An 18,076-nucleotide genomic window follows, 5' to 3' on the forward strand; every position below is an offset into this window, starting at 1 on the left:
CTACTCTTACATATAGATTACAATAGTGTACAACTCTTCCCCAAGGTGGTTTGAAACCACTGGGACCCATCAATTTTTCCCCTCGATCATATACATTATCAAACATCAAATGTGTTTGTTCCCAATACAGCTCTGAAAAAGAAGTCTGTCACTGGTACCTTCTCTGAGGGAGAGATGCCCAATACACCTAACGGGGACACACTTAACATGTTGCTTCATAGTCGCTGTAGAAAGTTCCCAGATTAGTAAAAAAATATTTCATCTATAGAAAATGCCCTTCTGAAAAGCAACCAGGGCTCTGTTAAGGCCACACCCAGGCTTTCCATTTCTCTGCTGTAGCAAGACAGATCAGAAACAAACCCAAAATCGTGTTTTTATGTCCCCCCAAACAGCTATTAGCAACTGTGCTTATTTTACAGCAGCCTGGTGTATCAGGAAAGTGCTGAGAACAGCATAGGGACTTCTCAAAATGTGCTTCTGATTCAGTGGGGCTCAGTTGGCACAGTGGAAACACTCAAGTGTCCTCCCTGTTCCGCTCAGGGGGACACGAGGAAGCTTTCTACACCACCACCACCACCACCATCCTTCCCTGCAGAATGATGACAGGTGCTCCAGAGATGGGTACACTGACACCAGCCCCTGAAAATAGGGCACCCTTTTCCCACAGGGCTTCCAGCAACAAGCTCCTTCCAATTCCTCTGCAAGTCTGTGGGATACCAAGTGCACATCTGGTGGCTTAGTGAAAACATCCAACTGCTTTGCCCCACGGGGCAAGCCAAGTGAGAGCAGAGCCAGCCCTCCACCAGTCTGAGGCACTGGGAGATTTTTCTGCCATAGCAGAGAGAGGACAGCCACTGAGAGATTCCTCCAGCAAACCCAACTCTTCACAGCCTGGCTGACACCGAGTCTTCTGGCCAAGGTGTTTTACCAGGGCTCCTCTCTGAACACGTACAGCCCAGGTTTCTCCAGACGATCCAAGGCAGAGTCAGGTTTGTAGGAAAAGCCATGGCACATAACAGGATTATTATCTTTAAACTCTTCCTGCTGCAGCCAGATGCAGGTTGCCTCTCTTTCCCAGGTGGGCAGCCCCTTCTGCCCAAGGCATGGTGTGCAGGGAAACCGAATCCAACGTGCTCCATTCTTTTCTCTGCCAGGGGTGGGAAGTGAAGTCAGAACCCGATGTTCAAAACCTGAAGGATGCTAGGAAGAACAAAAAAAATAGAGTGAATGGTTACATCTCAGCTTCAGTAAGAATCCTGGGTGCTTAGATGAGGATTTAATTACTATCAATCAGCCACTACTGCTCAGAGGATGCCAACTTCCAGATCACAACAGACCTTGATCAACAGACATTCAAGTGGAAGATGCAATTGCTCAAGCTCCAAGCTTCAGAGTATGAGGGAGACAAAGACAGAACAAAAGCACAAAGGTCAAAGGTAAACACTCCTCCTGTAAGCTGACAGCACCAAAGCTCTGCAAGATATGGAGGTTTAAAGGAGGACTTGGCTAACACCAGAGGCATTGCAGGAAAGCAGCAAGGAAGAGGAAGATTACTCTTCACCTTAAACAACAACAAATATCAATTGGTAGGGAAAAAGACTAAAAAAGGGATTTTTAAAGATCACATGCTGAAGTTGTTTATGATCACCCACTTAAAAATATCCTGCATCTACCTACAAATAATGAAACATTTCTAGATATCTCATTCTCCCACAAGTCTACAGACCCAGTCTCAGGTCTTCTGTCTCACCTCAACGAAGCTGCCACAAGTTGTTCAAACAAGCCCTGGAACAGATCTAAGCAGACTTAAAACACTGGCATAAAACCTCTACCATAGGTCTCTGATCCACTTGGGAAGGCAGAACAGCACGATAAACACAGAGCATCCAACCAGCTGCATTATGGAACAGCAAGCATGAAATAAACTTGTGGGAAGGGAAAGAAGCTACAAGAGTGAATTGGCTCAAACAACAGAAGATAGGAGCTTAAAACAAAAAAAAAAGCCAGAGCAACAGACTACTCTGGGCAACTGCAAGTTGATGGAGGGTCTATTTATTAATGTTCTGGTAGACAAAAAGCACCATTTGGACCAAAGGGAATTAGATAAAGCGCAGCAAGAAAAACATGAGTGCAGACCAAGCTGGGCAAGGGATAGAGTTCTCTGGGCTATGAAGCTGTAGTGACATTAACTGAACAACTGAAGAGCATTAGTTAATGTCCACTAGATGACTTCACACTTGTCAATGAGGCACAAACAGTAACACTGTACAAAAAAGGGAATTCTGTTCCCAAGCATTCCTCCTACTGGCTTGCAGAAATACCTAACATGGAAGGGGATGAGCAACCCCAAAGTCCCTGAGCTGCTCAGAGACACTTGGCCATCCACGCTTCCCACAAACACAACAGAGGACCATTTGCACTGAGTGCTGAAGGCATCAGTTGCCCATGATTGAGCTCCTGCATGCCACGGTCTAATTCCAGCTGTGGCTACCCTTTTTCCTTGACCTTGCTCACTAAGACTCCTATAAGTGACTCCATGGCTTGCACATCCAGTGCCAGAGCCAGTGAACAGCAGGGTCCCAACTGAGGCACAGCCAGTGGACAAACAGCAGCTGAAGTTGCAGAATTTCTCTTTCTCCTAGTCAAGAAGAGCACTCACATGCTGTTCTTCCTCTGCAGCTAACAGCGAGGTTTGGGGGTGTTGCATCACTGCTGGGTAGAGGCAGAGTTTCAGTGTTTGATCTCTAATCTCCAAGAAAAGAGTCACAGGGTTCAAACAGACTCCTGGTGAAGCTGTGGGCAAGCTCTTTAGCATTTAACTTGAAAGAGGATGAAGTCATGTCAGCTTTGAGCACCAGGAGTAACATCAACTTGTGTCTTTCCACAGAAGAGAGACAAAGTATTTATTCCTAAGGTCTTCTCTTGCTACAAAGAGAAATGCTTCCCCAGCTCCAGTTTCATTCTGCCTATTCAAGTCACAGAGTTTGATCACTGACATTTACTGATGAGCAGGTTTTGCTCAGCGTTACACCCATAACTGACCCAGAAGGCTACAGGTTAAGCCCACAGGAACTACTCAGGACAGCTTTAAGGCCAGTGATGACTCAAAGAGTAGTTTTTGCCAACATAAAGTTAACAGGTTAAAAAACATTCATAGGAAGGATATGAAAGGAAAAAATCTGGCATGTTGGAACAGGATATAGGGGCTGCCATGGTTTCCCTGAACAAAGATTTCCAAACAGGGACCCTAAAAATTTACTCTCGTAAGATTTAGAGCACAAAGAGATGACACAGTCTTGACCACCTCACAGACACCAATGTCTGCAGCTCACTTGGCTCTGGAACTCGTAAGCTTGAGAAAAGATTTCTCAGAAAGTATCACTTCAACTTCACCCAGGGAACAAAACAAACCCGAGTTTTCAACATCAGAGAACTCCTCTGCTTTGATTAAGCAAGTCACATGCTAAGCATGGAACAAGAACATAACCACACTGTTAAGAACTCATGTATTTGATTATAGCCACATCTTCACCAATATTAGACCCTACCCTTTGATAAGCATTCCCTCAGCTTCCCTGCTTTACATTCTTAAAAATAAATAAAAACCTATCCCTGGGATTCTGGTGAGAGGTCCTGTCTTTCCAGCCCAGGTAATTAATGCACCCAGACCTGCAGGACAGCTGCCTGCTTTGAAACCACCCCTGTGAAAAACATTTATAAAACATAAATGTACTCCCAAGCTGTCATGGTCTGCCCTAGCATGGAATAACAAACAAAAAAACTAAACAGAAAAGAACCCCACAAATGCAAAGAACCAAACCCAGAAAAGCTCAGAACAATATCCAGTGGCAACACTGTTCAAAAGGCCACAGCCTGTCACTAATTTGCAAACTGTCCTAACACAGGTGAAGGATGACAGTGTTTTGTCAACCAAATTTGTCTTTGAAATCAGAACTGAGCTTCCATATTCCACCTGAAGTTTGGATATTCAGTTTAAGACAGCCACTCAGTAAACTCAGCAAGGGCACAAGAGTAAAAGGGCCATCACAGAACAGAAAAACTTGGCTGATCCTCCCTCCCTATAGTAAAGAGAGCTGTTAGGTACAGCTGGAAGAATACTGCTAATAAATTAAATCCTCATCAGTGTGGTGGGGCTTGGAATAAGAGGGAGTTATACTCTGTCATTATATAGTGATGTATGGATATGTTGATACAATTTAAGTATTGGCAGCTCAAAGGACAGCACATCACTTTGCCTGGACCCAAGACACTTCTCTGGAATGGCTGTACTGGGGCAGAGCAAAAAAACATTTAACATAATATGTGGTGTCCAGCACAAACAGCCACAGAAACCACCTGGAAATTTAGGCTGAAATAGGCTTCCCTAGGCCAAACTACTTCCAGGTTACTCAGGTGCCTAGGAAGGAGTATTAAGGTCAAGTACATGATCATTTTACTCAGTCTCCACCATTCTGAAGCTCAAGGACTTCCCACCACTGAATCTGCAATTTGCCTGCTCAGCTGGCCAGTAGGAGAGGCTGAATTTGCAACACTAACAAATAGCATATCTGCCTCCCAAACAGGAAACATCTTTGGCAAGGCTTCCACCTTCCAACCAACACCCAGCCTACGCATCAGTCCATACAACAGTCTGTTCTCTCTTAGCTACCTGAGCTTTAAGTGTGAAGTATGCCTTTGGGTTCCATTTCTCCAGTTCAACTGCTTCAAATCAGGTTGCCACACCCTCAGAGAAGACAGCATTTTTAATTCTTGTTCTCACATACACTATTTGCCAAGCTGACTCCAGAAATTGCTGTGTGAATACAGAAGAGGCAGCTTCACAGTGCTTGGGATAGTACTACCACATCCTTCCTCCTCCCATCTCCATCCACGCTGCACACTCCTGTTTCCCATGCCAATAAGGGGTACATAAACAATTCAGTAGTTAGCACTGCTGAACAGCTTGCCAGGCTTTACAGACACCACCCCAGATAAGGGAAGGGCAAAAGGTCTGATTGTGCCCAGCTACACACATGACAAACAGCCACAACACAGACAGGCTTTGCATCTACATGTTCTAGAAAGTTTTTGCAAGGATAAGAACCTGAAGAGCAACACAGTGTGCTTGGCTCACTCCAACTGTTCTGCAGCACAGGATCATGTCTTTATTTATGGAATCAGCATATGCTCTCTTGTGAGCTTCAGAGCTATAGGCACTGCATGGCAGAGGCAGCCATCCTGCAGTGCAGTCATCTTTGGTAGCAAGAGATAGCAGGAGTTTCATCCAGGTTGCTGCTCTGCTCCATAAAGGACTTTACTACCTGAATAATTTAATCTACCTTTACACAGTTTTTTTTCCCTTCTAAATGGGAATGTGGCTCTCCCCAAAGCTTTGAGTAAAAGAGCACCTGCACTTCCAAAGAGGTATCTTTAACTGCTGCAGAGTTTGGCACAGGAACCATCACAGACAGAGCTGTTCCCACCACAGAGGTGTTGAGTTTTACATAACTACACCTACCTTTTTGTGCTCCTGAAGTTAACTTGGTACCCAGGTATGGTTGGAGGCCTGTGAGGTGCTGGGATAGCTGGGAGTAGACAGAATGGGTTCAAAATTAAAGTCCAGTCCTTCTTCATCCATGAGTTCACTGTTGATTATGTAATCCATATCACATTCAAGGTTCTCCATGTACATGTCCATGTCCAGGTCAATAGGCAGCCTGTCCTGGTTCAATCCCAACGGAGCAGGGCTAGAAGAAGAAAGAAGCAGTGGACTGCCCAGCTGGACTGATGGGGCAGTTGTTGCAGCAAGTGGAGCCTTTAAACTGACGGTGTTGGCAGTGTTTTGCGGAGATGTTACAATGGGAAGCGTTGATGGCAAAACACCAGCACCAGCTGGTTCTGCCTGCTGCTCTGTAGGCTTTCCTCGGGAACTGCCTGGACTCATTTTACTCTGGGAAGCTTGTCCACCTAGAAGCAGAAGAGTTCGGCTGTTCATCCTGTTACCAGTCTGTGGGAGAACTGGATCCACTGGAGTCATCATAACATCCCTTGGAGGCGGAGAATTGGGTGTCAGAAGACCTTCCAAGGTGTGAGGGGCAGAGAAATGGCCAACAGAACTTTGCAGTGAGATATCAACAGGGTTAAACAGGGAATTGCCAAAAGTAGCAGCCTGACCAGCTGCATTTGGGCTCTGCAAGGAGAAGCTGGAATCTCTCTGGATCTGACCACTGGAGACAGACTGCTGGGCGGATAACACAGATGAGCTGGGAGACATCAAGTTTAACCCATCGATGAGCTCAAGCTCCTCGGTCACAGTTGGTGGAACATTGCTGGATGCACTGGAGTACACCAGAGAAGGAAGCAGCTCTTCATCATGGAGGTCGTCCTGCTCCGTTAGGATAGGAGACAGCCTGGCACTAATGGTGCTTGCGTTGGAACTGGTTCGAGGCCGGAAGGTGTTCCACACATCAGAGTCCTCATTGCTTCTTGAGGATGGGCTCCCAGGCCACTTTGGGAATTGGGAGCTGGGACTGTCAGCAGTGGATTCTGGAGCAGACTGGAGAAGCGGCTTCTTTTTGGATGCTTTACCTCTGACTTTCGCGAGTTTGCTGCTGTTGTCCATGGAGGCAGCTCTTCTTCTTGGTGCTTTTCCGCTTTTACCACCCTCAGGATTGAGCATCCACCAAGAGCTCTTCCCTGTGGCTTCATTATGGACTTTAATGAACTTGCTGTGCAGGGACAGGTTGTGTCTAATAGAATTCTAGAAAAACAAAACAAAAACACCAAACAAGATATGAGGACCTGGCTGCTGACACACCCCCCCACCTAGAAAACAAGAGCATAAATATATTCAGAGAGTATTCAGAGAACAAAGTAAGAGAGACCTACCCACAAAACCCTGTTTCTGCTTGAACAAGCTTGACAGCACTAGCAAGCACTGCCATGTTTCACTGTAGCACCAAGGGTGAAGCTACCATGACAACCAGCAGCTTCCAACAAGCAAAATACTAATGCAAAAGAACTTTCAAGACCATTCCCAAACACAGCTTGCAACTCCAACACGAGCCTAACTGAATTTGAGCTGGTACTGCCAACCCTGTTATCCAGAGTAAGCCTCCATGAAGTTTTTGATTTTAACATGGCTAGCTCTCAGATGGATCTAACACAGCGTGGCAGGGAACCACTGGGTGAGGAGAAATGGCAAAGCACTTCTAATTCAGCACACCCATTACCTTCTTCAGTACCAAACCAGAGAACAGAGAAACTTTATTGAGTCTTAGTAATCCTGGAGTCTGCCAACCTCACTCTGCAAGAAGACAGTACACCTTCCTGTGTGTGCACTGCTAAGGAAGTGCAACGCTCAGGGAATAACGCACCCCAGCACACTATGTGCCACCTTTAGCCTCTCCCATCTTTCCACCTGGCAAGGCACCCATTCCTTGCCTCTCCCAGCTCCCTCCCTGCTCTTGGTTCAGCTTTGCTGGAACCTGAAAGCTAACATACCCTTACAGTATCATCAAACACAGTTTTCATCCTTCAACTGATAAACTCCCTGGCAGTTCAGAACCAGCGAGTAACAATCCCACTTGATGCAGATCTCCATGAGTTTCCCTTGAGGCCTGTGTCAGGCATCTGTTTGGTATTTGCATTTAGCTTTTTCAGATGGCCAAATTAACATCATTAAAAGGTGCTACGCTGGTAGCATAACAACGGGCCAAGAGCAACATCTTTTACCTACAAATAAAAAGGCATATGGCAGCTCCCAGCCCATTCTGAAGAGTTACCTGTGCTTATCATCACAGATAACCTTTCCCTTCACCTGTAAACACACTCCTTTCCCGTCTGCTGCTTTCCCTCTCTCCACCCTTTTCTCTCTGAGAAGTCCTCACCATCCTAACTTTGGACATCTCACCAAAAGCAGTATCCAAGAACAAAGCAGATGTAGATAAACAATGCAGGCAGAGTGAAAAGCTTCCATGGAGAGGAAAGGAGATGTGAGAATCATTCTGTATTAGCTTTCATCTTAACCTTCAGCTGCTGAGGACTTGGAGAAGCCTGGCTGCTTGTTGTGATCTGCATCAAAGGATGTATAGTGCACCCCAAGGGTTACTGCAGGGCCTGACAGAACATGTGTCAATTAATGCTCTTACATGAGCTGTTCCACACAACACCCCTGCCCAGCATCTTCTCTAAATGAAGATTCACGTTTCTTCAAGTCTTGAAAAGAGTGAGACTGGTACCAGCACCCTGTCCCCTGGAAGGCTCCAGCTTCATTTCCAAAGAATTCTGCTCCACAACAACCCACCCTTTCCCAGGTAGATGTGCATGACTTTGAATGTACACTGCTGCAGCAGTAAGAACTGCTAGATTGTCACCAATTCTTCACTTATTCTCCTGAAAGTAACCTGTGAACACATGACACACAGTCCAGGCAGGTACGACCCCGTAGCCTGTACATATGGAACGCATTTGGAGCCTCATAACCACCTGGTTTTCAGCTTCATTTACTAAAATGGAACTTAAGCCAAGAAGTTCAGGATTTTACAACAAACTATATTCTGTTTCCTTCCCATGCATGGCTACAGGCTGGGTCTGATTCCCCTGTCAGCAAAAGCACACTGCACTGGTGCAAGCACACTGAAACCTAAAGAAAGATAGCACCACATGGGGTATCCTAAGCCACAGTTTCAGTAATTAATTTTCTAGGCTTTTCAGATGAAAAGCAGCTTGAAATAAGAACAGGATTCATATGGACACAGCTATATGAAGCCTGGCATGCTTTATGACAACTGTCTCAAAGTGCTCTTCTCTGCTACAGCTAAGCTGCCCTCACAGCTAATTGCTGCACAGCTACTGCCTTTCTCACCTTCAAACTCCTCTCCTCCCATAACACAAGCATCTGCGACCCCATGAGCTGGTTCAGAGAGCTAACCCAACCAAAAAGCAGCCCTGTCCCTTCCTGGAAAATTACTTTTCCTGCTTCTTATCTCTGTTTTTTGGAACTACCTCACACTGTGGTGGTCTAGCACTGACAACTGAGGAAAAGAACAGAACATGTGGCTGGAAGCAGAGGAAAACACCTGAGCATTTATTACATTAGGGTTAACTGCTACTGAAACCACAATGCCTAAATTATCCCTCTCACACCTCTCCTGCAGACTCTGAGAGGCAGCTCACCACCACAGCCACAGCACCCAGAGCCCTAGCACTGAGGACTCAAGTCCAGAGAGTCCCAAAATACAACTGAACTGACACAACTCCCAGCCTGGGTGCTGGGAGACAGCACAGAAGATTCACCCTTCACATGCTCCCCGGCACAAGAATGCATCTGCTAGACTGATTTCACACAGCTCACATGTGGGGGGCACTAGGGATAACGAGGGATAGATCAATCACACCCAAATCATCACAGCACTCCAGGTCAAACCCCTCAGGACAGGAAATGACAGCGTGAAGTCACCCAGGCAACCCTGACGTATTTCCTCTCTTGGCATTAAGCAACTCCCATCAGGAACACACAGATGACAATCTTTATAGTCGCTCATCCTCAGCAGTGTGGGAAGACCCCAGCTGCTCTGAGCACCTGCAGTACCAGACTGTGGCTCTGCAACATCTCTGACCATAAGGAAGCATGGCCTGAAGGAAGAGGCACAGACAGGAATCCTTCAAATATTCAGGGATCTCTTCAACAAGTAGTTAGGGGTGTTTATTCAGATATCTTAGAGAGATTCTTCTGGCTGTATGTTAAGTATTGTGGTAACAACGATGCAAGTCTGTCCTCCTCATCCATCACAGATGATCCCTGTAAACCACATTCAGACAAGCCCATTCTGAAACTAATGACAGATATTATGCAAAAAAAAGTAAAGCTTGGCTAGAGACACTGATTGTACAGTGAAGGGTGGACCATTCCCTAGGTCCCAGACACTGCATGGTTTGTCCCCCTGTACAAGCTAGGGTGTATGGACCAGCCACTGAAGGAGGGTTAGCAGCACACACAAACTATTTCCTAAATCTCAGTTACCACAACCATAGATCTTCTTTGATAAAATCTCCTAGCCCTATTTAAAGGGCCAGAACACTCTTGACCATCACACCAGGCCTGTCCCCAAAATAGCATCAGTGCTGCCGTGGACCCCGCCCAGCATGAAATAGTGCTTCAGTCTCAGGATGGGGAACTAGGCACAAGAGCTGCCACCACAACCAAGCAATTATCCCACCAGATCAGCCTTCTGAACAACTGCCACAGACACAGGGATACTGTGGAAATGCACAAGTGGCTCACACAGAAGACAGAATGCCAGTGACAGCTCTTCCAGGGGACTGTACAGCTTTGAAGGCAAGGCTGAGGTTACCTACCATAAAACTGAAGATTTATTTGGAGCAGGTCAGAACACAGAATGGTTCGTTCACATTTTCAGGTTCTTCACACTAAAACCAAGCTTAAACTTACCCTCCTGCAATGTACTTTCTTCTAAAAAGAAGAAAGGCTCTCTTGCCCTGCTAGAGGAGCTGGTCCATGCAGCAGGGCTGCAGGAGCTGTGCTACCAGAGCACTTGGGGTCAAACACAAGCTATGCTGAGAGAGACACAAAAAACAGCAGCTACCCTTGAAAGCTTTGTGCTTGCTCACATTTGCCTAGGTTTTAATCACTGCTCCCCACCACTGCTCCCAGGAAAGGTCAAGTTTGTACTACAAACCACAGAGGTACCAGATTTCTTAACAAAATGTTTCCCTTAAGAACAAGTACCAGAAAAAAAAATAATGCAGCCACTGCAGCTGCCTGTAACACTCACTGCCCTGGAGGCACACAAAGAACACAGTCCCATCCCAGTGCAGGGCTGTGTTCCAAATCCAGGTCTATAATTGTGCTGAATTATCATTTGCCATGGCATTCTTGGGAGGCTGCAGGGAGAGAACATTTGTCAGTGCCTGTCTGGGCGCTCACCCAGCCCCTTGGCTCCAAAGGCTTCAGAAAAACTTCTCAGTTACAGAGATTTTGCAGAGTTACACTCCAGCAGCACCTGCTCCAGAGCTGGGGAGCTAAAAAACCTCCCCAGCGACCCCCTTCCAGAAGGCACACTTGGGCACAGGCATCAAGCTTGGCAGACAGGGAGCTGTATCTTAACAACGTTTTCCTTACTGCAATCTTTCAGTAGGAGTCCAGGAAAAGAAAATCCTAGGTCTCTAAAAAGCAAAGACTGAGGAAATGTAAAGTTTACAAAGACAGGCGGACACATAAAAACAAAAGCTAGTCAGGATGAGATAGAGCAGAAGAAACTTGTTGGAACAAGTAATGGCAGAAGTCCAGGAGCAGCCTCCTCCAAGGACTGCCTGGAAAATTAAGCTGTGCTGCAAGGAATAATCTTTCAGCAAAGGAGCTTTCCAGAACAAACTGGCAGGAAGCAGGAAGGAGCGGCAGCAAAATCTTCAAGTAATTTGACTGGCAGCGCACAAGACAGATGAACTTCCACCACAAGACAAGCTCTCCCCCACTTTAGAGGGGGACAACTATGGTCTGTAAGACTTCAAATGAAAAAGTCAGTCTTGCACAGCCATGTTTACTCATGGCATTGTACCTTGTTTGGGAAAGGGGCTGTTAATGCCACTCTAACAAGGGTTAAGCTCATGTTGCTACACTGTGGTGAAGGGAGTTAAACCCCCTTGGTGGCCAGTGACAAGTGGTGCTCCCCAGAGCTCCGTATTTGGGCCGGTTCTGTTTACTGTCTCTGTCAGTGATCTGACTGAGGCCACTGAGTGAGCCCTCAGTTTGCAGAAGACACCAAACTGGTCAAGTGTGTTGTTTTGCTCAAAGGTAGGAAGGCTCTAAAGAGGGATTTGGACAGGCTGGATTGATGGGCTGAGCCCAGCTGCATGAGGTTTAACAAGGCCAAGTGCCAGGTCCTGCACTTGGGTCACAACAACCCCAGGTGGCACAACGGGCTTGGGGCAGTGGCTGGAAAGCTGCCAGGCAGAAAGGGACCCGGGGATGCTGGCTGACACCCAGCTGAACAGGAGCCAGCAGTGTGCCCAGGTGGCCAAGAGCATCCTGGCCTGTATCAGAAACCATGGGGCTGGCAGGAGCAGAGAAGTGATTGTCCCCCTGTACTCCGGTCTGGTGAGCCCACGCCTTGGGCCCTGTGTCTGGTTTGGGATCCTCAGTACAAGGACAGTGAGGTGCTGGAGCATGTCCAGGGAAGGGCAATGAAGCTGGTGAAGGGCCTGGAGCCCAAGTCTCATGAGGAGTGGCTGTGGGAGCTGGGGCTGTTTCATCTGGGGAAGAAGAGGCTGACGGGAGGCCTTATTTCTCTCTGCCTCAAAGGAGGTTGTAGCAGAGGGTGTTAGTCTCTTCTCCCAAGTAACTATCAATAGGACAAGAGGAAACGGCCTCAAGTTATGTCAGGGGAGGATTACATCAGGTATTAGGAACTGCCACCAGCCTCATTCTCCACACTCAGTTTCGTCCATGCCCAGCTGCCTTCCTCCCTCCTCACCAGGCCCTCAACCAGGCCAGACTGTTTGCAGTGGCCAGACCACTTAAGCACTAATGAGATTAAAAGGTAAAAGATTCTGTTAAAAGAAAAACTACTGGACAAAAGCCACTTGTGCTCCCCAGGTTTCCACGCCAGGCTCTTCACCACATTCTCTAAACAACCCTTGTTCAGCTCCTGTTATTTCTGCCCCCCTGCTTTAAGGAAACCCAGATAGGTTGTCAGTAGCTGGGACAGAAAACATCTCCCTGCTGCCAGGACTAAGCACATGGCTAACACTGCATGAATGCAGTTGTGGGCACAGGAGGTAATAGCAGGAGTCCAGCAATTTCCACTCAACTCTGGCCACTCTGGATTCAAACAGCAAGACCTTCACGCTCCTCTTGCAGGGCAGCAACGTCCAAGAAAACAAAATAATCCTGTGTCCAGTTTTGGAGCCCTCAACACCAGAAGGAGAGGGATCTGTTGGAGCATGTCCAGAGGAGGACCACAAAAACGATCAAAGGGCTGGAGCACCATGAAGACAGACTATGATGGAGCACTATGAAGACAGACTTGGGCTTGTTCAGCCTGGAGAAGAGAAGGCTTTTGGGTGGGGGGGCTTACAGCAGCCTGCCAGTACCTGAAAGGTGCCTATGAGAAAGCTGGGGAAGGACTGTTCACAAGGGCATGTAGCAGTAGGATGAGGGGTAATGGGTTTAAGCTCGAAAAGGTGAGATTTAGGTCAGATTAGGAAAAAGTTCTTCAGTGTGAGGGTGGTGGATCACTGGAACAAAGGTAAAGACAGCAGCTTTGGGAGAACACACAGACTGTCTCACTAAAGACTAACCCCTAACATTGTTCTTCACTGTGTCAAACTTACACCCATGGATGTGAGAAACACAACAGCCAGCACAAACTGCTTCACCAGAGTTTGTGCATTTCTTTACTCAAAACCCTCAACACCTTCCTCCTCCACATAACCCAAATGCCAGAAAGAACTATCTTGTTCTACACAGAGCAGCTTGCAGAGCACAAAAAGCAGGTCAGAAAGAAGCTCCACAACACACCCCTCCCTGCAAGTACACCTCAGCCTTTCGGGCTGGTTAAGAATTAACTTCAGCTGAATTACTGCAGGGAAAGGACAGCAGATCTATCTGCCCTCCACAAAAGGCCTGGAGCCATTCAAGAACAGCAAACAGCACCTTCCTCGAAAACACAGACCCTCCCGGAACTCCCAGAGGTCACACCCAGACAGTCCCCAGCAGATGCGCTTCCCTCCATTGTGCAGTGGAGCAGGGCAGCCCCACAGGCATTAGGAAGCAACAATGAGTTTACAGGGTTTGTATTAACTCAAGGAGATTAACGACATTAACTGGAAACACATCTCATTTCCCATTTAAACTTCTCTCTTAGAACTACGGTACAGGCAAATGTATTATCAGCATGGAGCTGCCCACACACCACAGAAATGCCCAGACTCCAGGAGCTGCTGTACTGTCCTAACAGCCATCAAAATGCCACAGCAGCAGCAGCTTCACCTTAATTCCCTTTATCCAAACTTCATTCCCTTTATCCAAACTCATTCACTTGAAAAACTGAGAACTCAATAAAGCCAAGACAACTCAAGATGACTTTCTTTTACTTTACAAGTAATAAAATAAATGCAAGCAGACCTCACCAGCTCTAAAAATAACAAACAACAGTGAAAATAACCAACACAACCCCAAAAGGCAGGTCCACTCCTCACCTGTAGATGTATCATTTGTTCACTGGGCTTAGCTACAAGGCAACCCCCTATTCAATTTACCCCAAGCCCACAATACACTGATTTGATTACTTACATACCTTTAAAACTGCACATGTCTAACCTGCCTTCATCTAAGGCACCTCGATGCAAGCAGGCCAAAGGAAGTAAACCAAACAAAGCCTCCTGCAAATCCATGTAACTGTACATTAAAATAAAGCAAGAAAACAAGTCAGAGCTCCATGGTCACACATGATGGGACACACGTCCTGCCAAGCTCTGCCAACAGGATTTGAGAGGAAGCAGGGAAGAAAACAGAGCTACAGACTACAGTCCCCTTTGCCTCTCCCAGGCACTCAAGATTAACTACACATCCCCTATGTACCAACCCAAACTTTGACCATATTTGTTTAAAATGAAAACAAATGAGGTTTTTATGAGGCTTTCCCCTGGCATTATAACAGTTTTCCTATCAGTCTTCTGTTTGCTAGTTAAAGTCAAGGGTTTTAAACTGCCCTAACCATATGGCAGCTGATTCCCACCACAGCTGCTGCCGGTCTGCCCTGCCTCATCCTCCCTGGCAAGAGGTTTGTTCTCTTCCCCTGCTAAAGCCAGCCTGAGTTAGTCTGTTCCCAGGCTGAGAAACTACAGGCTACTTTCACACTGAAAAGTCATCAAGGAACAGCAACAGCACCTCAGCAGGGAGCTCAGCCCTCATACACACACACAAGCTCTCATCTGCCTTTCTGCAAGATAAATCCAACCTGCAGATTTCCCCAAAGTGATACGTGATTAAACCACAAGAGCAAAGCAAAAGAGTGATGGTCCCATTATATACAAATTAATATAACAACCAAAAAAACCCCCAACAACAACAACCCAGCTGTAATGAATCAAGCTGGACATCTATCTATTCCAGCATCCAGTCCAGAATGACACTTGACTATATTTCACCTTCCCCATGATATCTGGGGATGCATTTCAGAAGCCACACTGAGCTTCAGACTCAAGCTCCACCACCACACAGATACAGACACTCCTGAAGAGAAAACACACCAGTTCCATAAACTGCCTGACAAAATAACCTGACTCCACAGGGCAGCAGCAGGACCATGACAGCACAGCTGGCCCAAGGAAGCAAGAATCACCTTCTGCTGATAGCACCAAACCTTCTGAAGGGAAAGAAAACACATTCACACACTGTCCCACACCAGAACTTAAGGAGGACTTCAACCTGCACAAAGCAGGGTGGGAAAAATAAGTCAATTTCAGTCAAATGAACTGGCCTCTCTGGGAACTGCCAGGGAGCCAGATAAAGGGGAAAGGTGAAAAGTTTTGTATTGACCTGTGGCAGCCTGAGCTATGACAGCTGCGAACGCCTCAGGAGCAAACATTCACACTCACACAGCCACATGGTGTGCCACTTCAGAGAGCTGAGCCAGCTGAAACCTAACCTACCAGAAAAAGCTCTTTTTTTTTTTTCCTCTCTTCAATTAATTCTCTGTGCTGACTTACACCACAAACAGAGATGCCCACTGCAAACAGGAGTGTGGTGTAAGTGTAACTGCAGCCTGCAACAAGAGCAATGGATCACAGCCTTTTGGCTCTGGTAACCATGACATCCACTATGATATATCAGGACAGCCCTAGGGGCTATTTCCAAGCCAGATCTCACATCTCCCTTTCCCTTTGCTAAACTTGACTAAAGAGAATGCCACCTGCAGAGAACGGAAGCAGAGTTTAGCTCTTTTAATAGAGCACTGCATGTGCCTATTTCCAGAATAAGAGGAGAAGACAGTGTTGAGCAGTACATTGATTTCCCTCTTTTGAGCTCGAGAAGAAGCCCCTAGTCCCTGTGTTGCCACAGCACCGCTGCTGCTCTGGAACACTGCAACCTTTTTAAATGTTTTTTTTAAAAAAAGGCTTTAAAAAACCCATTTAAAGATGGCTTAAAATTGCACTGGGGAGATTTAAGTTAGACATCAAGAAGAATTTCTTTACTGAAAGGGTTGTCAGGCATTGGAACAGGCTGCCCAGAGAGATGGTGGAGTCACCATCCCTGGAGGTATTTAAAAGGTGTGTAGACGAAGCCCTTAAGGACATAATCTAGAGGTGGGCTAGTCAGGGTTAGGCTGGGGTTGGACTCAATCTAAAGGGTCTCTTCCAACCCAGGTGATTCTATGATTCTAAAGGGAGCCTCTTGAAAGCCAAGAGTGCTACCATGAAACAGGTGTCTATATTGGGGTACATATCAACAGATAGATCTATATCACTGTTAGGCTGTGAAACCCCACAGCCATGCATTTAAAAACCCCTCAACCGATGCTTCACCTCGCACAGAACTTTAGCTACAGCCCCTTAACTGCCCCTCACTTCTTCCCTGGAGAGAGGCGCAGGGAGCAGCCTCCCCATGCCATGCGGTAGCCACCCCAGAGAGCAGCCCGCTCCTCTGCTACGGCTGCGCGGAGACAGAGGCTGAGAAGACCCTACCCCAACTCCTGGGCCGACAAACCCGTGCCAGCTTTGGCAGAGCGGAGCCCCGGGCCGCCGCGCCGGGATTAGGCGCTGGCACCGGCGCCGACAAGTAGCAACAGGTGAGTGCGGCGGGCAGGGCCACCGGCCGGGACGAGCGGCAGCTCCAGGGCGCGAAGGCGCCCGAAGCAGCCGCTCCTCACCCGGCCCGCCCCGGCACACAGCGGGCGCCCCGCCGGAGGCCCGTCCCGCCCTCCCGCCCCGTCCCGTCGCGCACCTTCCAGCCGGCGGAGCTGTTGCTGTCGCCCTTGTCCTTGAAGTAGGGGACGGAGCGGACCATCCAGTCGTAGATCTGCGCCAGCGTGAGCCGCTTCTCGGGGGCGCTCTCGATGGCCTGGCTGATGAGCTCGGCGTAGGACTGGTTGCCCCAGGCGTTGCGCCGGGAGCCGCCCTTCCGCGCCGCCGCGCCGCCCGCCCGCGCTGCCTCGGCCCGCCCGGGCCCCGCCGCCGCGCCGCCCGCGCCATCCTCCGCCGCACCCGCCGCGCCGCCCGCTTCAGCTGGAGCCGCCGGCAGCTCGGGCCGCGGCAGCGGCCAGGTGCAGGAGCGCGGCCGGCTCTGCGGCTCGAAGTCGGGGTCGATGTCCGGCGCCGCCGAGGCGCCTCCCGGCTCCGCCATGGGCGCCGGGCTCAGCGCCAGTGCCGCCGCCGCCGCCACCGAGCGCGAGCCGCGCCGCCGCCGCGCATCGGCCCGGCCAGGCCCGCCACCCCTTTGTGAGACCCAGGCCCCGCCGCCGCCGCGCCGCTCTGTTTACCAGGGAGCGCCGCCGCCCCCTGCGCCTGCGCGCGCGGAGCGCGTCGGGAGCGGTAGTCCCGGCAGGACGGCCGCAGGCGACGCGGACAGGCCGAAGGACTACAATACCCAGCGTCCCCCGCGCCGGAGGGAGGGGCGGGGCGGGCCCCCGAGGGGTGAGCGTGGCAGGCGGTGCGCTCGCGCGACTACAGTTCCCGGCAGGCGCCGCGGCAGCCGCCCTTACATAACCCGGCCCACGCTGCGCGCTGCCTGGCGCTTTGCAGCTCTGCCGGTCGCGCGTGGTTGGGATTGTCCTGGCGGGAGCAGCTGTTGCTCCCACACAAGGACGCCCCGTGGCGGGGGGACCTGGGAGCGCTGCTCCCTTGTGCTATCCCGGAGCCCGCTTCCAGGACACGCCCCAGCGCAAGGCGTGCTGGGCCCGGGCCAGTCCCTCTGAGCCGCCGCAACCAGGTTCCGGGGTCCCAGCGCTCCTCGCGCCGTGCCTCGTCTGAGGCAGGCCCCTCCCGGGACACTGCATTGCGCAGAACCTATGTACGTTTTTCGGCCCCTTGCCTCGGTTACCAGCTCGGGCGCGCA

General features: G+C 49.0%; 1 protein-coding gene across 1 annotated transcript; it reads right to left on the minus strand.

Annotated features, from left to right (window-relative positions):
• Nucleotides 1-1,170: 1,170 nt before the first annotated feature.
• On the minus strand, nucleotides 1,171-17,365 carry FOXO4 (forkhead box O4; the record flags this gene model as incomplete). The annotated part of the gene is made up of 3 exons (XM_084269234.1): nucleotides 1,171-1,200; nucleotides 5,519-6,760; nucleotides 16,967-17,365. The coding sequence occupies 2 exons, from the start codon at nucleotides 17,363-17,365 to the stop codon at nucleotides 5,537-5,539; spliced, it is 1,623 nt and encodes a 540-aa protein (XP_084125360.1). The 3' UTR covers nucleotides 1,171-1,200; nucleotides 5,519-5,536.
• Between the last annotated feature and the right edge of the window lie 711 nt (nucleotides 17,366-18,076).

The sequence above is a fragment of the Gallinula chloropus genome, assembly GCF_964237585.1.
Source record: "Gallinula chloropus genome assembly, chromosome: 11".
Taxonomy (NCBI): Eukaryota; Metazoa; Chordata; class Aves; order Gruiformes; family Rallidae; genus Gallinula; species Gallinula chloropus.